Source organism: Felis catus, chromosome D3 (assembly GCF_018350175.1).
Source record: "Felis catus isolate Fca126 chromosome D3, F.catus_Fca126_mat1.0, whole genome shotgun sequence".
Classification (NCBI taxonomy): Eukaryota; Metazoa; Chordata; class Mammalia; order Carnivora; family Felidae; genus Felis; species Felis catus.
In genome coordinates this window covers 20,591,389-20,613,156 of record NC_058379.1, presented here as the reverse complement: position 1 = coordinate 20,613,156, position 21,768 = coordinate 20,591,389, and the positions used below count along the sequence as shown (strand labels likewise).

General features: G+C 48.5%; 2 protein-coding genes and 3 gene segments (V, D, J or C); all 5 read left to right on the top strand.

Moving 5' to 3' along the window:
• The window catches only part of LOC123381268 (immunoglobulin lambda-1 light chain-like), a 670,720-nt gene that overhangs the window by 14,248 nt on the left and 634,704 nt on the right, over positions 1-21,768 (top strand). The window lies entirely within an intron of this gene.
• LOC109497182 (immunoglobulin lambda-1 light chain) overlaps positions 1-21,768 on the top strand; it is a 638,912-nt gene that overhangs the window by 8,978 nt on the left and 608,166 nt on the right. The gene's annotated exons all lie outside the window — the stretch shown is intronic.
• Positions 1-21,768, top strand: part of LOC109496970 — a 927,213-nt gene that overhangs the window by 310,142 nt on the left and 595,303 nt on the right.
• Positions 2,681-10,813, top strand: LOC123381352. The segment is given in 3 exon segments: positions 2,681-2,830; positions 2,942-3,226; positions 10,719-10,813. Coding segments are annotated over 3 exon segments (426 nt in total).
• Positions 14,976-15,529, top strand: LOC123381274. The segment is given in 2 exon segments: positions 14,976-15,126; positions 15,240-15,529. Coding segments are annotated over 2 exon segments (348 nt in total).

Here is a 21,768-nt window from a genome sequence, read left to right as displayed (position 1 = left end):
CTGAGCCATCAGCCCAGAGCCCGACGCGGGGCTCGAACTCACGGACCGCGAGATCGTGACCTGGCTGAAGTCGGACGCTTAACCGACTGCGCCACCCAGGCGCCCCAGGTAGTCTTTTGACAGAGACTTCAAATGCCCCAGAGCCTGTACCATGGAGGTGGTGGGTAACAGGAGACTCTCATAATACATCAACAACAGCAAAAAGTTTTCAAAGTTCAAGGATAACCCCCATGGACTTTTTATCACATATGAACCGGGAGTGAACCTGGGAAATATGAGGCCTTGAAATTGGTTTTGATTGGAGACAGGTAGGGGTGCCTGGATGGCTCAGTCGGTTAAGCTTCAGACTTTGGCTCAGGTCATGATCTCATGGTTCATAAGCCGAAGCCCTGCCTTGGGCTCTGGGCCATGGAATCAGAGCCTGGAGCCTGCTTTTGATTCTGCGTCCCCTGCTCTCTCTCTGTACCTCACTTCTCTCTCTCTCTCTCTCTCTCTATGTCTCTCTTTTTTTCTTTCTCTCTGTCCTCTCTCCCTTAAAAAAAATAAACATTAAAACAAATTTAGGGGGCGCCTGGGTGGCGCAGTTGGTTAAGCGTCCGACTTAGCCAGGTCAGAATCTCGCGGTCCGTGAGTTCGAGCCCCGCGTCAGGCTCTGGGCTGATGGCTCAGAGCCTGGAGGCTGTTTCCGATTCTGTGTCTCCCTCTCTCTCTGCCCTTCCCCTGTTCATGCTCTGTCTCTCTGTCCCAAAAATAAATAAACGTTGAAAAAAAATTAAAAAAAAAAAAACAAATTTAGATCGGAGACTGGTAGTGATGCCAAGCCCCCGCAGCAAGCAAACCCAATGTCAGGGAACACTAATATGTCCAGGAACATAAACATTGTAAAATAAGCCCTATGTTGACCAGCCTGGACGTTGTTAGTGACCCGAAGAAAATTAATGTCTCCATCCCAAGCACCCGGAAGAGGATCTACTCATGCTCCTTCCCTGAGCACTGAAAGCTCAAATATCCATCTGCAACGGTCAGAGTGTCCTCTAGGGATGCTGTGTGTTGTCAGACCAGCTGGGTGATCAGGACTGGGGTCAGCGGTGGCCTGTTCACACTGGCACTGAGAGGCCTGGGCTGTGATCCAGGCCAGCAGGAACATACCCGAATGCCTCTCATATACTAAGGCAAACACGGTCCACATTGCAGTGTGACTGTCCCTCACCTAGGCCTCGGGGGCCCCGGGAGTGCTCAGCTCTGACTCGCTCCCTTACATCACCTTTCTCCCTCCAACCCCATGGCTCCCTTCCCCAGGCCTGAGGCCAGGCACAGACGTCTGGGCCATCGCATAGAACAAAAACGTTTGCAGGCAGAATCTTGAGCGGGACCACAGTCAGGGAGGTGACTACTAGAAAACTGGGGAAGAGGGGTCTTGTTTTATTCTTCTGGTCTTTTTATTCGGTCGCATCAATCCATGGGTTTCTTTCTAGGCCAATGCCCTACTGGTTTTCATTACTATAGCTTTGTAATATAACTCAAAAGCAGGGAGTCTGGTGCCTCCAGCTTTGTTCTTCTCTCTCCATATTGTTTGGCAATGTGGGGTCTTTCTGGTTGTGTATAAAAGTCAGGAGATTTTTTCTATTTCTGTGAAAAATGTCTCTGGAATTTTCATGAGAATTGCATGGAGTCTATAGATTGCTTTGGGCAGTGTGTACATTGTAACATGGCTTTTGGTGTGAAAAATAGAATAACAAGAATAATAATAATAGAATAACAAGACCACAAAGTCATTCAAGTTCCTCTTACACCCAGGGAAGGCATAGGCTGAAAACAGTCCTTTGCAAGGTCTCCGGAACAGAGCTACCATCATGGATTTGGGAAGGATTTCAGAAAGAATATACAGGAATCCTAGAGCAGACCCCCAAATGGGATCCTTAGGATCTCACTGATATTTCCTCATGCACTTTGGGAGAGAAACTGGAATCACTCAGACGTCTGGCAATGAGCACATTGACATAGATGCCGGGATAAAGTGCGAATCAACACACACCATCTGGGTAAGGAGCACATCTAAGAACGATCTAACCAGGGTCAGGTCCCATTTGCCAAAGTTCCCCATGGGAGCTGCCCTCTGCTCTCTGCTGCTTCCAGCATTGGCATGGGTGCCTGGAGCCCTGGCTCCGCTGTCATATCCAGTTAACTCCTTTCCCTATTGGTACACATTTACTGTTAGAGGAATGTGTGTAGAGATAACTCTTCAGTCCTGATCCATGAACAGTCAAGGGAGCCATGGACAGGCTCACCCCCCGGAGTCTGAGTAGAACAGAGAGTCTGCCCTGGGGTGATGGGGGGCCACGTTGGGAGACTTGGTCTAATGCTTAGGTAGAGGAGAGTGGGTAGAACCCGGGGGAGGCAGAAGTGGTCTCTGATGGGCTCTGCTCACATCATACAATGGCGTGTCTGTGTCTGGACGCTAAGGGGCACTCAAGGCCTGTTCTGAGGGGTCACGGTAGATCAGAGATGAGAACTGCCCCCTCCCCTGCCTGTGCCCTCTGCTCAGGGCTCACATCTGTGACCTCCCCACCCCCTGCCTTGAAATTGCCCCCACCCTGCCCATCCGCCTGACATCCTCAGACAGAGGCACCTAAAGAAGTCAGTGAGGAGTCAAAACACAGGGGGGTTGCATTTGCATGGATGGGCCCTCCCCCTCTCAACAGTTGAAGAGGTGAAGGGAGAGGTTAAGTAAGGCTCTGCTCAGTTGTGAGGCAACAGAAGGCAGGATCAGTGCTGACCTCCGCCATGGCCTGGTCCCCTCTCCTCCTCACCCTCCTCGCTCACTGCACAGGTGACTTGATGTGGGGACACGGGAAGGGGTTCTGGAAGCACAAGTGTGGGCCTGATTCCTCCTCTTGTCTCTAGACCCCAGGAATATCCTCTCTGTTGTTTCTCTTTCCAGGGATTTGGGCTCAGTCGGGGCCGAATCAACCATCCTCAGTGTCTGGGGCCCTGGGCCAGAGGGTCACTATCTCCTGCACTGGAGTTGGTAGTTACGTGGACTGGTACCAACAAATCCCAGGAATGGCCCCCAAAACCATCATCTATGGTAATAGCTACCGACCCTCAGGGGTCCCTGATCGATTCTCCGGCTCCAAGTCTGGCAGCACAGGCACCCTGACCATCACTGGGCTCCAGGCCGAGGACGAGGCTGATTATTACTGCGTATCGTGGTACAGCAGTGGCAGTGCTTACACAGTGCTCCAGGCCTGTGGGGAAGTGAGACAAAAACCTAGTTACTCATCTGTAAAGAGGGAAACACATCAGCAGCTGCCTCCTCAGCTCAGCCTGTGATTCTGCTCTTCCCGTGGCTGATGACTTGGACGCAGGTCCATGCAAGGGGAGTGAGTGAGGATCCTCCTGTCCTTTCTGTCCTCAAAGTCACTCTCAGAAAACCCTTCCAACACAAAGAGTCTGATAAAAGAGAAATCTCTTGTGTTATCAGCTGAGGTATTTTACTTCTAGGCCAGATCATATCAATTTTTCCTTCTGATATTAAAATAAATGAAGCATTTTTGTTTTTCCTCTGAAGTCTACCCATGTGGTGCCTGAAGAATAAATTAGCCTTATCTGCAATTGGAACTATTATCTCAATGGCAGTGTCTAGTTTCTTCTTATTATCTATTATTTGTGAAAAAATGCTAATTTAAAAGTATAAAATTTGAAGATAAGTTACAAAACCTTTGTCCATAGGAAAAACCCTGCATTCAATGTTTATAACAACTTCTCTGAATCACTAAAGCCTGAAAGCAACCTAAACTTGGCACATGGATATTTACTCTAGGGTTATTTTTTTACTTTTTATTTATTTATTTTATATATTTTTTATTTTTTTTAACGTTTATTTATTTTTGAGACAGAGAGAGACAGAGCATGAACGGGGGAGGTGCAGGGAGAGAGGGAGACACAGAACTGGAGGCAGGCTCCAGGCTCTGAGCCATCAACCCAGAGCCCAACGCGGGGCTCAAACTCACGGTCAGTGAGATCGTGACCTGAGCTGAAGTCGGACGCTCAACCGACTGAGCCACCCAGGCGCCCGTACTCTAGGTTTAAATGTAAATACCCAAACAAAGAACCAACTAAGAGGTCACCCAGGAGGTGCCACTTTTATAAATAATTTGATAATTATATCAAACATTGGAAGAAGCAAAACTCTGCAAACATCTGGAGGTCGCGGGGGTGCTAAATGCTGAATTAATCATGTGAACAAAGTAAAACACTCTGAGCCACAGAATTATTGTATATGATACTAATGACACTTAAATGACACTCTGTCATTGTCTGTCATTGTCTCCCAAACAAACGCAAGCAAATCAGCGTACAACCACCACACATACCCGTGTGAGCACACACACAAGGAGAGGTTGTGTCTAGGAGCTCACGAGCCAACCTAAAGGGTCCCCATGAGGCAAAACTAGAAAGATTTCAACCACAGGAACATAAAAGGATTGGGTTGTAACTCAGTGTCTACACATATGTCTACCGTCCATATTTTTCACTGATGGTAATAAATAAATGGAATCAGATGAGACACATTCCTGTGCAGAGATTTCAGGGAACAGGTGTAAACCCTCGGCTTGAATGACGTCAGGCATAGCCCCCACTCAGTAAGTATGCACAAAGGCACCAACAAGAGGGACAGTCTGAAGAAGTGTCACAGTAAGAGAAGCTTAAGGACAATTCACAACTCAATGTCGCAAAGAATCTTAACTGGATCTTACTACAGAAAAAGGACATTAGGGAAAAACTAAGAAAATCTGAATAAACTGTGGATATTAATTGTTACGCGTTGAACTGTGTCTCCAACAATTCATGTGATTAAGAGTTCTAAAAACTCCCATATTTCAGGATGAGACCTTATTTGGAAATGAGACTGTTGCAGATGTAATTACCAGGGTGAGACCAGTAGAGTGTAACTGCATGTGTTCTAAGCTTTCTCAGTCTTTGTTTTTCCTCTGACTCGGTCTGGAATGAAGCTGAAAGGAATCTCACTATTTTGGAGAAAAGGCCTATGAACCCATCCTACATTGTCCAGAGAACCCTGGTATCACCAGAAAAAATCTAGACATTTTGTGGTCTTCTCACTCTTAACCCATGGAACATTTACCAAATAAATATAATAGGGTTGAATGTGAGTGGGATTCCCTTCCCTGAATGTCCCTCAATGGATGAGGAGAGAATGAATTTCTAAGAAGATCGATTCCCTTGTACTGTATAGTGGTTTACATCATGTTCATCCTGAAAACACTTACAAAACTGAACTATTAGACAGGCAAATGAGTCATAAATATACGAGAGAAGAAAACTAAATTCCAGACTAAGTATAAAGGCCCGGTCAAAACCCAAATTGGGAATTAAGTACAGTGGATACTTCTCTCCGGAGACCACGTAGTCTTTTGATAAACGGAGACTTCAAATGCCCCAGAGCCTGTACCATGGAGGTGATGGGATATAACAGGAGATTCTCATAATACAGCAGCAACAGCAAAATTATTCAAAGTTCAAGGATAACCCCCATGGACTTTTTATCACATAGGAACCGGGAGTGATCCTGGGAAATATGAGGCCTTGAAATTGGTTTCGATTGGAGACTGGTAGGGGTGCCTCGGTGGCTCAGTCGGTTAAGCTTCAGACTTCGGCTCAGGTCATGATGTCATGGTTCGTGAGCTGAAGCCCTGCCTTGGGCTCGGTGCCACTAACTCAGAGCCTGGAACCTGCTTCTGATTCTGTGTCTCCCGCTCTCTCTCTGTACCTCCCTGCTCTCTCTCTGTCTCTCTGTCTCTGTCTCTGTCTCTCTCTCTCTCTCTCTCTGCCTGTCTCTCTCTCTTCCTCTCTCTGTCCTCTCTCTCTTAAAAAGAAATAAACATTAAAACAAATTCAGATTGGAGAGTGGTAGTGATGCCAGGGCCCTGCAGCAAGCAAACCCAATGTCAGGGAACACTAATATGTCCAGGAACATAAACACTGTAAATTAAGCCCTATGGTGAGCAGCCTGGACGCTGTTAGGGACCTGAAGAAAATTAATGTCTCCATCCCAAGCACCGAGGAGAGGTTGCACTCATGCTCCCTCCCTGGACATTGAAAGCTCAAATATCCATCTGCAAAGGTCAGAGTGTCCTCTAGGGGTGCTGTGTGTTGTCAGAGCAACTGAGTGACCAGGACCGGGGTCAGCGGTGGCCTGTTCACACTGGCACTGAGAGGCCTGGGCTGTGAGCCAGGCCAGCAGGAAAATACTCGAATGCCTCTCATATACTAAGGCAAACACGGTCCACATTGCAGTGTGACTGTCCCTCACCTGGGCCTCAGGGCCCCGGGAGTGCTCAGCTCTGACTCGCTCCCTTACATCACCTTTCTCCCTCCAACCCCATGGCTCCCTTCCCCAGGCCTGAGGCCAGGCACAGACGTCTGGGCCACCGCACAGAACAAAAACGTTTGCAGGCAGAATCTTGAGCGGGACCACAGTCAGGGAGGTGACTACTAGAAAACTGGGGAAGAGGGGTCTTGTTTTATTCTTCTGGTCTTTTTATTTGGTCACATCAATCCATGGGTTTCTTTCTAGGCCAATGCCCTACTGGTTTTCATTACTATAGCTTTGTAATATAACTCAAAAGCAGGGAGTCTGGTGCCTCCAGCTTTGTTCTTCTCTCTCCATATTGTTTGGCAATGTGGGGTCTTTCTGGTTGTGTATAAAAGTCAGGAGATTTTTTCCATTTCTGTGAAAAATGTCTCTGGAATTTTCATGAGAATTGCATGGAGTCTATAGATTGCTTTGGGCAGCGTGTACATTGTAACATGGCTTTTGGTGTGGAAAACGCTGGATTTAGGAATTACCTGGAGGCTGTGTGTGAGGTCGAAGGATGTGTCCAAGATGACACCCGTGTCTGTGGTTCACAATTTGAATGGATGATGGTGGCCCAAAAGAAAGAGCCGATGCCCGTTTTAGCCATAAGGTAAAGAATGTGGACACTGGTATTTTTTCCTTTGTTAATTCACTGATGTATTCTTTTTCATTCAAAACCATTTCCTGAGCACCAAGGACATAGCAGTAAGCTGCAGACACTTAGTGCTACAAAGGACAAACTAAACTCTCAAGGTCATGGAGCATGTTGGGTCATCACCTGACTCACTATGAAAGACAAGGATCAGATGTTTTACGTGAAGTATTCATATAATTGTGGCCCTTGAATATATGTACATTCACACGCATGCACAACGAGTCAAACCAGATTTCAGGGTTAAAGAAGGTATATTTCTCTTCCTAGGTTTGCCTTTCGATTCCATTTGGAGATGCTGGATTCAGGTGGTCAGTTGGCCTACGTCGTAGACCTCCAGTGGATGTCCACTAGAGGGGCGCCTGGGTGGCGCAGTCGGTTAAGCGTCCGACTTCAGCCAGGTCACGATCTCGCGGTCCGTGAGTTCGAGCCCCGCGTCAGGCTCTGGGCTGATGGCTCAGAGCCTGGAGCCTGTTTCCGATTCTGTGTCTCCCTCTCTCTCTGCCCCTCCCCCGTTCATGCTCTGTCTCTCTCTGTCCCAAAAATAAATAAACGTTGGATGTCCACTAGAGTCATCAACAAGAAGCCACCCCCTTTCTTGGGCCTTGACACATGCCCTGACCTCTGACCCAGGGCTCCTCCTCTCAGGGACATCCCTTGGCTCACCCTACAGTCCCCACTTACGTACCGCAGCTCTGTAAAGACCTCTTTGTCCCAGCTCCCCTGCATGCCGCACATGCACATGGGCCGTGTCCCCATATGTGTGTCCCAGCGACACCCCTTCGCTGTCCTTACATTTACCACGTGCAGCATCTGTGAACAGGAGACACAGAGCAGTTCTGGGGATACTGTTGGCAGAGATGGACATTTCGAACCAAATCACAAGCTTCCACTGAGATACTTTTCCAAACGTGAGAGTGTCATGGTTTCAATAAGGGACCCAGAAAGGCCCTTTCGTACTCCACTCCCATGGGTCACAACATCAGTACGACTGCTGTCCAAATGAACATTCTGCTTGGTGTGCAGAGGTGATCGCAGCAGCTGGAGGACATGGTGCCTAGGGCAGCAGGGGAGCAGAGCGAACAGGGGCCTGTAGAGTGAGGGTCAGCAGCTAAGCTGCCTGGGGGGCAGTAGGCACACTGGAGCCTCAGGGCTATGTCTCTACTTCCACCTGGGAGCGTCCATTGCCCTGTGAGCCCCTGCATCTGGCTGCGTCACCACATTGCTTCCAACATGGATCACTTCTTCCTTTTTCCTTTGGCATCTGGAGAATTGCAGGCTTATACACAAGGAATAGACAGAGCGCATTTCCCAGGAGGAAGTGGGCTCTCAGGACCTGCCCAGAGGATAAGGCAGCTTGTGGGCAGAATCCCTTCAACGGAACCTCAGGGAACAGAGCTCTGTGTGGTGTCCACCGTGTCCTGGAGTGTCTCCTTCAGTCCTTTATACAGGGAGCCTTTGCCAGATTTTACAGAAAGCAGTCCCTGAGGTCACACAGGACATGCTCTCTCCTCAGGTCATCAAGGAGCAGGGGCAGCGACACCAGACTCACAACCCGTCTCTTAGTAAACTGGTCACTTGAGCCAAGGTCCCCACTGGAAACCTCTGCAATATGTACTATTCTGGGTGTGGGACAGATGCCCCATCAATGTGAAGATTGACATCACATAGGATGCAGCCAGAGTGGGAGGAAATAATCACTTCAGATCCGGGGTCACTGCCCCACACCTTGCAAAGGGCTCTTCACCTGCTCACGTGGGACAAGACCTCTTCTCTGCTGCGTTTGTTCCACCCATCGTGTCTCTGGTACCAAGTGTCACCAGTAAGTCACCAACACTGAGACTAATCACTCACTAAGATCTCTGCTGTCACTGCTGCCACAGCACGTTCCTATCTAAGGCCATGACATCCATCTGGGACTTCAAGAGTGACCACTTTCCTTTCCCATCCATGCAACGTAGTAAGCATCGATTTTGGCTTTTTAGTTGCATTGTCTAACACGTGAGGAATAATGTTGCAAAATAATGGACGTGAAGATTCCCTTTGCAAGTTCTTGATCCTTGTGGAACTGGTCCCCTCGCTACTCCATGAACAAGGATGCCGGCCTCAGGACCACATCACAAGTGTGTGAGAGTGTGTGTTTTACCATGTTATAAATGGATCTGTTTTTGTGTTTATGTGGCTCTTATTAGGATTTGGTGTGAAATTTGGCCAAAGGCTCTTTGAGACCAACTGGGGCAATATGATCCTATCTCTTAATGTAATAAGATGGTAGGTAAGTAAAGATTTTCTTACTATGTGACCCAACTGTATCATTGGAATAAATCACACTTAATAATTGTGTATCAATTTATTAATATGGTATTGAGGTCTCTTTGTTCATATTTTATACAGAGTATTTCTATCACTATTTAATAATAATGGTCTGTAATTTTCCTTTTTGTGCAATGTTTTTTAAAGTGTACTTTGAGTTTTATACCCCTTGTAAATGAACTAAGAACTATTATATACCTTTTGATATTATGAAAAATCAAGGAGCAAATAAAAAATATTCTTCTCAATTCTGAAGTTTTGTTAGTTGTCCCCTGTGAAAACATCTGTATCTTATGCATTTCTATGGAGTGCTTCTAGAATAACATTTTTCATTTCTCTATTACAATTGGTCTATACACTCAATATATTTTGAGTATAGCCAAATTGTAACTTTTGAGAAAGTATGCATTCAAGGTATTCTTAATAGGAGCTATCGCTCACAAGTTGGTTGTATTCATTTTTCATGTTTCAACATGAGTTTAATAGGATGTGCTTGCAACAGCCCTGTGGTGCCTACAGGGCTGGTCAGTGATGACCAATCACCCAAAGGAGCCCAACCTGGAGGCTTTGAGCTGTGTCAGCACGTGCTTGTTCCAGAGCTCTCCCCGGGGGATGAGTCCTACCTCCACCCTCCTCAGTGTGCGGTGTGGCCTGGGCTCCAGCACCAGGGCTCAGGGAGGGGCTGGACTGTCACTGAATGGGACCCATGTGCATGGACAGCCCCTCCTGTGTCAGGGGTGGAGGGGAAATGAGAGCCTGGGGCAGCCCAGCCCAGTGTGGGGACCAGAGGCTGTGCCACCATGGCCTGGACTCCGGTCTTCCTTAAGCTCCTCCCTCACTGCACAGGTAGGGACAGGCCTGGTGGACACAGGGTGGGCCCCAAATCACTCTTTCCGTGCTCAGTGACCTGAGAGATGCTTTTTCTTTTTCCTTTCTAGCCCCATCCCCCATGAGTGTCTGTGTTCTCATGTCCCCCATCCCAGCCTGTGCTGACCCAGACGCCCTCCATCCCTGCATCTCCAGAAGCAACGGCCGGACTCACCTGCACCATGAACAGTGGATTCCGTGTTTGCAGCTACTACATAGACAGGTTCCAGAGAAGCCAGGGAGCTCTCCCTGGTATCTTCTTTGGTTCTCTTCACACTCAAATAAGCACCAGGGTCCGGGGTCCCCAGTTGCTTCTCTGAATCCAAAGATGCCTGGGCCAAGGCAGGAATTCTGCTCGTGTCTGATGAGCAGCCTAAGCACGAAGCTTCTCTTGTGCTACAGATCCTGGCAGTGGGAGCAGCTTTCCTTACAGTGTCTCAGATGAGGAGGGAGTGAGTCAAAAACACTTGGGGCTGAAAGCCTTAACTCTGAGCATCTTGTATTGAGAAACTTGTGTGGAGGCTCCTATAGGAAGGAGTCCTCTGAGGAGACATGCATCCTTGAGAAAGAAGGAAAAAGACACAGATCATGCTGTTGCCTGATCTGTGATTTATGCTAAAAGTAGAATAAATACTTTTAGCATAAACCTCTGTCTCTCTCTTTTGTGTCTCCTTTACTACTCTCAGAATACTTCACTTTACAAGCCCTTGGTCATCGATTATATGTTGGTTGTGTATTTGTTTTCCCACAACAAGAAACTCTCTGGGACACGAGGTGAGAGTCTTATCATTTACCTTAATTTAACACTGAGGTTTATCTGCCTGGAAACAGTGAAATATCCACAGGTGAAGGTTTCGGTCCCAGGAGGTTGCTCCCCATTTTGATGCCAACAGCAGCTAGTAGCTCACCTGTACCCTCTGTCCAACGTGCAACAAATTGGAGGTTCCCACAATTCCATCTATGCATTCCATTAATTTGCCTGGGAGGGGGAGGCTCTCACACAACTCAGGGAAACACTGACTCCTTTTGTCAGTTCATTAAACGATATGATGAAAGGGACAGGTGAACAAGCCAATGAAGAGACACTTAGTGTCAGGTCTGGGAGCGTCTCAATCACCAGAGCATCGGTCCCTGTGGAGTTGAGGTGCATCTGTTCTGGGAGTGGATGTGTTCGCCAAACCAGAAGCTCTTCAAACACTGTACTCTGGGATTTTATTGAGGATTTGGGAAGACATGATCAGACACTAACTACACTGTCAAGCTTTTTCCCCTCTCTCAAGTATGAGGGGTGAAGATTCCCAGCCTCTGACCAAGCCTTGGTCTTTCTGGGGACCAGCCCCATCCAGGAGCCTTCAGGGAGCCAAGCCAGAGTCACATCATTAGAACTGGGATGTTTCTAGTGTTCTTTTCACTTAGCAATGACAAGAATTTCAGAAACTCGGTGTCAGCATCCAGGGTGCAGAGACACGTGTAAGGTTTCTAAGATCACACAGGACTGTTGTCTCCACTGACACTGGTGACAGAGGTACTCACGTTCATCCACAAATCTCAAGCCATAAAGTGTATCTCTTGTGTTACCCATGACACAACCAGACCTGACATGTTAATAAGCACCTTGGTCAGAGATACAATTTCCTCTTTCACCCATCTGACAAAAAGCGAGTCACAACTTTTTCAGACGCACCTCACCCCAAATCACACACTCTCCTCGTCTCCCCTCTTCTCCTGCTTCCCTCAAGCCTTCAGTCTCTCCCTATGGCTCTTCAGGCCTGAACGCCATCTCTATGTTAGGATTTCAGAGAAAACTATAATCTTGCAAGAGTTTCCACTCTTCAGGGTCCATCTCTAGGGAGGAGAAGTTGCAGAAAAATCATTTCATTATCAGATTCCTGCTCTCATCTCTGATTGTAGTTTTCACGCCCCACCAGCCTCATCAATCTCTGTAATATGACAACATGATTACTGTGTTTCTGTGAAAAGAATGTTCATCCAGCCTTTGAGTATTTGCACAGAGAAGCTATACATGCAATTACTTTTCCTCCTTCAGAATGTCTGAAACTGCACACAGGGTAACTATTGCCATAGTCAACAGAGGAAGGTGGCTGCATATTTCAATACTTGACAGCTTTTCTTGGTCTTGAGAATATTGGTTTCTAAGACCATCAGGACACTCACTCAGCCACACACTTTTGCACCAAACAATGCAGTGTCAAGCATTAACCTTTTTGAAAAGTAACAGTAGACACTATCTCACGGTCACCCCAATGGAGGTATCAGGGGATACGAGAGGCACAGTGGGGGAGGGCTGTGATGTGAGGGGCATGAAAAAGGGGCTGTATGATCAACCCTTATCTTGTGCTTCCTACAACCTGAGGATCCCACATCTGTGGGAAGTGTGTGTACAGGAATGAGAATAGACAAAAGGCCCATCCACAAGACCTGAGCCTCTGATTCAGTGAAATTCCTATTAGAACGAATTCAGACCATATTCCTCCCCTATGTGTAAGTTTCGTACTCATGCAAGAGAAGTGGCCTTCCAGACATTGCCCTTCTTGAGTTCCAAGCTCCATAAAGCTGGAGAGTCATACAGAGAGCCAGCCCCAGGGATGGGTTTTCATGGGGACCAACGCTCAGCAAATGCAGAGAGGACATAAGGGGACAGGGATACACTTGCTTTCATGTTTGGCCTCTGAAGGAAAGGTTTTCCATTCTCTCTCTCTCACACACACACACACACACACACACACACACACACGGATCTCTCCTCTGAGTATATGGTGTTCGGGATTTTGTAGCTTCCTGGATTTTCTTTCTCTCCAAAAATCATGGTCAACCTGTGCTCACCCAGCCACCCTCAGGGTCACAAGCCCAGAAGGCAGCATTCTCATCATCAGGAAACTCCAGAGACATCCACCTTGACCAGTGTCCTGTCACTGAGCAGCCAGGACTTACCCTGATCACCTTCTCTCCTAAGACAGGTTGATGCTCAGGAATCCCAGGATGAGTCTCTATCTCTGTTGGCAGCTCAGCCCCTGACCACCTCTGGGCCCCAGTCAGCTCCTGAGGCTGATCAGTATATTGGTCCTGGAATAGCAGCTTCAGTGTTGCTCCCACACAGCTCAAAGCCCAGGGAGATGTATCGCACGCTCCCTGTGCTCTTAATGCTGGACTGTTACTCCCTCAGTCCCCCCAGTGACACTTCCAGCCAGGTTGGAGCTCTGCTGAAACTCCTTCTGTCTCAAACTGGGGCCACAATGCCTGTGACCTCAGGGACATAGTCCTCTTCATCTCCACCTCTCCACCATTCACATGTGGGATCTTCGCTGAAGATTGACGTAGCCTTGGTGAATAGAAATTCACTCCTCTAGTCATGGTGGCTGGATGAACTATTGCTGTCTCCTGAATATGCTGGACACAGAGAATGCAGGTAGAGCTGTGCTCACCCCAGAGACAAGTCTGACCCCAAATCGCTCACTCCTAGAAGCTCTGTGTGTGCTTAGTAACTGCATCACTGAGGTGGCTCCGATTCCTAGGAACAGACTCCCCCTGGAGTTTCATTGCACATCATGCCAGGCTCACCTACTTCCAGAACAATTCCACTATAGTAAGCTCATGGCAAAGAAAACATGGGTTTAGAAAAAGTTTATAGCAGGCATCCCTTTTTCTTTGTTTTCCATCCATGTTTTTAACCACACTTTCTATCCATCTTTGCTCTGCAATAAGTACAGCTGTGTGAAAACTATACTAGTGATTGTATCTGCATTTTCATAATAACAATGTCATTGAGTTGAAAGAAATCTTACGGAGAGAAATTTTGTATAAAGGAGAACACACCCATTTAAAGGGCACACTGGGCTAAGTGTTGACTAACAAATAATCTGGTTCACAGGATCCCTGTCAGAGCACCTGCTACTGTCACTCCTTCCCTCCTAGAACGGCCTGCAAGTTTGTCTTTGGGCCCTGACGTCAGTGTCACACTCAAGACTCCTGCAGACTTGGGTCTGTTTGCTGGGAGAGCAGATCCTGGAAGGAATCACTGCACATAGTATGAGGAGAGCTAATGTTTTCAACAAGCAGACATAGTGACAGACGACAAAGATTTTTTTGTGTAACGCCCGAAGGAATACACACGACTGTTTCTCCCCACAGCCTGAACAGAGCTCTCCCTCTCTCCTCAGTGCTGCGGGAAAGTTAGAAGGAGATGAGCTCTGGAAACCCGGGAAAAATCACGTAACAGGAAAGGACACAGAATCCTACACAGAAGGGTCCACGTGTCCGTGGTACTCATCATTGCACTGGGCATGATCTTGATCTAAGTGGACTTTTGGTAGAGACACCACCTCCTTCCTGACCCATGACCCATACAGGCGGCCATGGACTGACTCTCCCTGAGGAGTCTGAGTAGAGCATCCAGTCTGGTTCCCTAGAGGGACACCTGGACTGTCGCTTGTCGGGGTACAGTGGGCAGTGCAATGGGGGCACAGGAGCTCTCTTTGGTGGACTTGCCTACCAGTTCAAACAATGGCGGCTCTGAGTCCGAACACCAGGGGGCTCACAGGACCCATTGCTGTGGGTTCAGGGCTGATGAGAACTGAAACCTGCCACCTGTACTGTCAGTGCCCCCTGCACACGGCTCACAACTGTGTCCTCCTCACCCCTTGGCCTGAAACAGCCCCCCCTCGACCAGCCCCCTGACATCCTCAGGCAGAGGGACCTGACACAGGCCCAGGGAGGGGTCAGAGAGCCGGGGTCTCATTTGCATGGAGTGGGCCCTCCCTCCCTCAGAAGATGAAGAGGGGAAGGGAGAGGTGAGGGGAGGCTCTGCTCAGCCCTGAGGCACAGAAGACAGAATCGGTGATGACCACCACCATGGCCTGGTCTCCTTTCCTTCTCACTCTCCTCGCTCACTGCACAGGTGACTGGATGAGGGCACACTGGAAGGGGCTCTGGGAGGACATGTGGGTCCTGCTTCCACTGTCTTGTGTCCAGACCCCAGCATCACCCTCTCTGTGTTTCTACCCCTTCCAGGGTCCTGGGCCCAGTCAGTGTTGACTCAGCCGCCCTCAGTGTCGGGGTCCCTGGGCCAGAGGGTCACCATCTCCTGCATTGGAAGCAGCTCCAACATCGGGGGTGGTAATTATGTGAGCTGGTACCAACAAGTCCCAGGAACGGCCCCCAGGCTCCTGATTTATGAGAATAACAAACGACCCTCCGGGGTCCCCGATCGATTCTCTGGCTCCAAGTCTGGCAGCTCAGGCTCCCTGACCATCACTGGGCTGCAGGCTGACGACGAGGCTGATTATTATTGTGCATCATGAGACAACAGTCTCAGTGCTCACACAGAGCTCCAGGCCTGTGGGGAAGTGAGACAAAAACCTGCTGTCCCCACAGTGATGGGCTTTGCTTGTGTAGCTCCCTCCTTGTGCCTCCCTCTTTGTTTGAAGCAACACAGCTGCTTCCCCCTTGACCTAATACTGAGGCCTGAAACAAAACCCAACGAACCTCCTCTAGTCTATGTCCTTTTCCTGTCAATTCTTTCCCCAAAACTTGTCCTTATAGGCACACATTTTCTGTTTCATTCAAGCTGAGCAGAAATTCCTGGATGCTGGGGCAGGGTGTCCTGGGGACCAGTGTCCCTGAAGGTTGTGCCTGTCTGCTACGCCTACCATATGACGATACCACACACTGGATGCCTACACCAAAGATAGCGAATTTCTCTCAGTTTGGAGCCTAAATGTCCACGTTCAAGGGGGTGGCAGGTTTGATTTCCCCTGAGGTCACTCTCCTTGGCTTGCAAATGGTTACATTCGTCCTGGGTCCTCACGTGGCATTCCCATGTGTGCTCACCCATGCTGCCTCTACCTCTTCTATGAAGACGCCAGCCCTGTTTATGGGGGCAACACCCTTTTAACCTCATTATCCATGACATCTTTTAATGCCTTTTCTCAAACAGTCACAATGTGGGTTCGGGTTTCCATACAGGGTTTTGAGGGACACAGATGAGCTCATATCACGGTGTCAGGACTGACCCGGACACACAGTACAGCTGTGTCCGACTCAGGAAAGTCATCGTCCACATGATATGCATGAATGGCATTTACTGAACCCTCACTACATGACCTGTGTTGGTTTAGGAGCTCAAGTCGCAGTGCAGAAGTGACGGGGAGGGTCCCCAGGCTCAGGGAGCCGACACTGTCCGGGGAAGAAAGGGAACACACAAGCAATACATTGTGCTTCACCCTGACTTCTCACATGAGGACCGAATGTCTCTGCAGGCTCCGGTCCCACCCACACGACACACCCTGTGCGTGACACAGACTTGTTCTCCATCTCCCACTGATCAGCAGCCTCAGATTTCACGTGACTCGATCACATCACCCCTCCATCTGCCCTGACGCTATTGGGCGACTAGGGAGGCGATTGTGGGATTGATTTGGTTAACACAGTGCGCGTCTTGTGGGAATGAACTCAGTCCCTGACTAACCACGTAGCTTGGAAGTTTGGGGTCCAGATCAGAGAGGCAGATGATAGCACCTTGAACAACCAGGTCCCCACCATATGCCTCGTCTTCCCTCCATCCTCTTTGTAATTCAGGTTGGGACATGGTCTGTGGGCTCCGGCATCTGCGGAGGAGACACAGGCCAGGTGGTTCCCATCTCATAAAACTACAGCTCGGGCCCCTGTCCATTCGGACGTCTGCACCTGGTCAGCTCAGGCCAACACACACTCCCAGGCACAAGGTGCTGATGTGAAACGGAGGCAGGCCCAGGAGAGGTGAAGACTACTAATAAAAGCAAATGATTTGTTTTCCTGGAGACTTTAAAAAGAATTCAGAGTGTTCACTGTTTTTGATCCTAGGATAAAGATGTATACACTTCAAATGGCTCTGTAAGAAAACAGTCACTGAATTCAGGTAATAACATAAAAGGTAATTTGAATAAATGGTGAAATATTTTCTTTCCTAAAGACCCTGGCTCAAAACTTTAGCAATAAGTAGACAGGTTGTACAAGCACTTTATCACTGCTTCTTTTTAGGCTTCCTTTGAGAAGGCACGTGGGCAGGTACAAGCACAGGTGCCATGCAGATCCTTCTGAGACCGGAAGGGGAGAGAAGACGTGGCAAACCCCAGCGACTCAGTGTGCCACCCGGGACATCTGCTCCTTCTCTGAACAGACTCTTTGACAGCAGAGACGAGCCTCACGTCCAGGCTTCATGGTCCTGCGGACTCAGAAGGCTGCCTAGTCTGGTTGTGGCGGTCACTTCTTTCTGCTCGGGAAAGTGTAACAAACTTTGGCATAAAAAACATGGGCTGGCACTAACAGCTCCCGGGTGGAGGCCCCAGTTGGGTTTCCGGTGACACCCAGTTCTCAGGGTCTCCTCCTAGTTCTCTTGTTCCGGGTCAGGCTACTCATCATCCATGCTACTAAATGTAAAAACTGCACAACAGTTAACATGTGAAATAGTCAATATGTGAAACAGGAGGGAAGAAAAGAGTGAGAAAGGAATTTAACTTCTTTAAATCTAAATCTGGATTTAAGAAGAGAACAAAATAAGATAACAAAAATGATATTACATTAAATAAATTACATAAGGATATTAAATTATATTACATTTAAATGCACCAATTGTTCCAGTTACAGACACGGATTGACATAATGGAGCAAAACGGCCACTCTTCAAATAAAGATACATATAGGATGAATTTAAAAGAATGGTAAATGGGGTGCCTGAATGGCTCAGTCAGTTAGATGTCTGACTTCGGCACAGGTCATGATCTCCTAGTTCGTGAGTTCAGGCTCTGCAATGGGCTCTATGCTGACAGCTCCGAGCCTGCGCCTGTTTCAGATTCTGTGTCTCCCTCTCTCTCTGCCCCCCTTGCTCACACTCTGTCTTTCTCTGTCTCTCAAAGATGAATAAACTTCAAAGAGTTTTAAACTACAATAAAAGAAAAGAATGGTAAAGAAAAGTATATCTTGAAACAATGCAAGGACAGAAAGGTGTGGTTATATAAGTGTCACGTAAAGCGAAGGACTTGGCGGTTACAAGGGCTGAGTGCAGAGAAGGGGCAATGGCCTGACTGCTGGTGCGTCAGGTACCCTGAAGGTGCCCATCGTGCCATCCACCACCTGACCACCCTGCCTGCCCTCCAGTCCCCACTCCATCTCCTGCAGCAGCTCCCCGGGGGAATCCAGCTTTCTCCCCAGTGCACCCCCATCCTGCACCATAACCAGGGTATCCGGGAGACCAACCCTTAGGTCCCTACCTGCTCCCTACCCACCACCTGCTCCTGGCATTCCTCCTGTGAATCCCTTGGTACCTGGCATGGTAAGACCAGGAATGCCGATGGAAAGAAGATGTGGAAGAAAATGAAGAAAGTTCTTACAGATATACAAAACCACAAGCATGGCAAGCATTCCTCCTCCTCCTCCTCCTTCTCCTTCACCTCCTCCTCCTCCTCCTCCTCCTCCTCCTTCTCCTTCACCTCCTCCTCTTCCTCCTCCTCCTCCTCCTCCTCCTCCTCCTCCTCCTCCTCCTTATCCTCCTCCTCCTCCTTCTCCTCGTCCTCTTCTACAGCACTGTTTCTGACTGAGTACAGGGCCTGGACCCTTCCCTCAAGCCTTTCTGGTTCTGCTCTCCGACCAAGAATCGGATGCCATCTTTGTACTGGGGAAAATTAGCCCCATTCCCCTCCTCCTTCACCCTCTCTGAGCCTTACTCTGCTGTTCAGCCATGACTGGCCGGGGTAATTGGGTAAGAATGACCATGGGTTAGTAAAGACTGTCTTCTCACTACTTGGATGGACATTTCAGCTGATGAGTTTAGTAGAACTGTTTTTGGCAGATGTTGAACTTCGGAGCAAACTACTGAAGACGAGTAGAAGAGGTGTCAAATGTGATTTTTTAACCTTTTTTGCAATATTCGTGGTGTTGTGGGAGGTGATATGGAGTTTTAATTATGGAAAAGAGAAACTCTACCACTGTAGTGATGGGGGGCAAATGTTGGTCGTTTACTGGCAAATACATTTCCCAGCAAGACTTTACTGACCCTACTAACTGGAAGGCTGCTGGGAAATGGAGTCCATTGGGTTGATAAGCTCTGCCTGCCCTTTTGGAACCTAATCTCACTGGAATCTCTGGCCCTTCGCTTTCTCCAGGTCTCATGTAATCCAAATAAAGCTCTTTATCCAAGGAAGAAAGGAAGGGAGGAAGGAAGGAAAGGGAGAAAGATAGAGAAAGAGAGAGAAAGAGAGAGAAAGAGAGAGAAAGAAAAGAAAACAAAAGGAAAGAAGAAAGAAAGAAAGAAGAAAGAAAGAAAGAAAGAAAGAAAGAAAGAAAGAAAGAAAGAAAGAAAGAAAGAAAGAAAGACAGGAGAGGAAGGAGAGGAAGAAAAAACAACATGAGAGGCAACTACTGTCACTGACCCTTTAAATTTCCTCTGTGCTCAGAGTCAGACCCTCAGACCCTCCAGGGTCTCCAAGGCCTCCCTGTCTGTCTCTCACCGGCAGTCCTGGGGGTGACAGAGACAGCTTTCTGTCTCAGGTCCTCATGGGCCTGCAGCAGTATGTCAGAACTGATGCTTCTGCCCCATGCTGAGCACTAACAATATGGCTCATCCTCAGGCTGCAGGCCTGAGAAGGTCCTAGAGACCTTGTTCCCAGAGTGGGAGCAAGAGAACCGAGCTGAGATCTCCCGAGGGCCCATTTCTTCTGAGCACCAGAGTTGTGGTAACGCTGAGAGAAATCTCCTGGAAGCAGCCCACATAATTTGCTCCAACACTGTTGCTAATTCCTGTACAGGTGAGGGTCACCTTCTGCCCCTGAAACCCTGACAGGGAGGCCTCCTGTGTCGGGGCACACTGTGCCCAGGACCCTGCAACAGAGCAGTGGAGACACGGACAGGCAGGTCCTGAGGGAATGCCTCCAGCTTGTTCTTCAAAAGAGGGGAAGAAGGAGGCCAGCACACCCCAGCCCATAATCACTCGCCTTGCTTTCCACAGCCAGTCACCTAAGCGGAGAACGAGGGGGGTGAGGAGGAGAGGGGTCCAGGTCAAGGTGGAGACAGCCCAGGCTGTGCCCCTGACTGAGCCCACCAGTGAGAGAACTGCACAAAGCCTCTCTCATCCCCTCCCCACTTTGGAGAGCAGAGAGGAATCCTTCATGCAAATCACTCCCCTCCTGGGTCCCGAAACATAGTCACTGAATATGGTGACAGCTGAGTGTGGGGTGGGGCTGGGGAGCCAATCGTGGGCACCAATGAGCATAGAACAGAGGGTACAAGGCAGGATTCCAGGACTGGGTGCCCAGCTGAGACACCCCTCAGCCATCCCTGCACCTCCCCCAATGCACAGGGACAGACCTCCAGCGCCCCCTGCTGTCTCAGAGTTCAGACTCACTTAGGACTGGGAGAAGGAACTGGAGTTGAGCAGAGAGAGGGACCCTCTGGACTTGAGCCTGCCTGGCACCCCACCCATCCCTACACAGGGGCGGGGGCTTCTGATCCCCCAAGTGCGACCTCCTGTGTGGCAGGCACCACCACCCCTCAGTCCTTACTTCAGAGCTGTGGCTTCCTCAGCATGAATCACTCTGTGCCCCCCCCCCACCGCCACCACTTAAATAGTCGTGTTGTTGGGACGTCAGGTGAGTGACCCCCTCAGGCAAGTTGTGTGCTGCACTGAGGGATAATAAGGCAGAGGGCAGGCTCACCACTCCACAGGCTGTATCAGGATGGCCTGAGGAGACATCCCATCTCTTTGTCATGTCAGGTCACTTCCCACCCAGGCAAGCCAGTCCCCATAATCCTCTGCACCTGAGCCCATCCTCACACTTGTTGGGGCAGGGTCCATTAACAAGAATGCACATGACATTCTTCAAGGACAGACTGTAATTAGAAACAAGGGGCATGTGCCTCTCACGTTGCCTTTTCCCAAGAGCACCCATAGGCGATAGTTAGCAACACAGTCATCCCAGGATGCAGCCAGGAAGCCCCAGTGGTGAGGGAGACACTGGAGGTGACTGGGTCCCCGGCACCAGATGGGTTTCCCTTCCAGACGGGACTGCATATTTGGGAAAACACAGAAGATTGGGAATTGTAAGGACAGAGCTCATCCCATGACTCAGAGGGTCCTGGTGCTCTAAGCCCTCCTTTCTCAGTGTGCAATGTATTATAATGACTCACACCAGATCCTTCTCTAGTCCTTCTGTGTGTCACACAAGGTTCTACTCCTCCTGTAAATATTCACACAATTGTTTTCCCCAATACTTATCTAATCCATCTCTGCACTGTTCATGACAATACATCTAGGATATATCTTCCAGGATTTATATCATATATATATATATATATATATACATATATGTGTATGAAATATATATATGTGTACATATATATACACATATATATATATGTGTGTACATATATATACACACATATATATATATAACACAAACTACGTATAAATAAAACATAAGATATTATTATACAAACACACACACACTTCTAGTCATCGACTCTCGGTTAACATAGAACCGTGTGCTCTAGTCCTATGAATATTTAATGC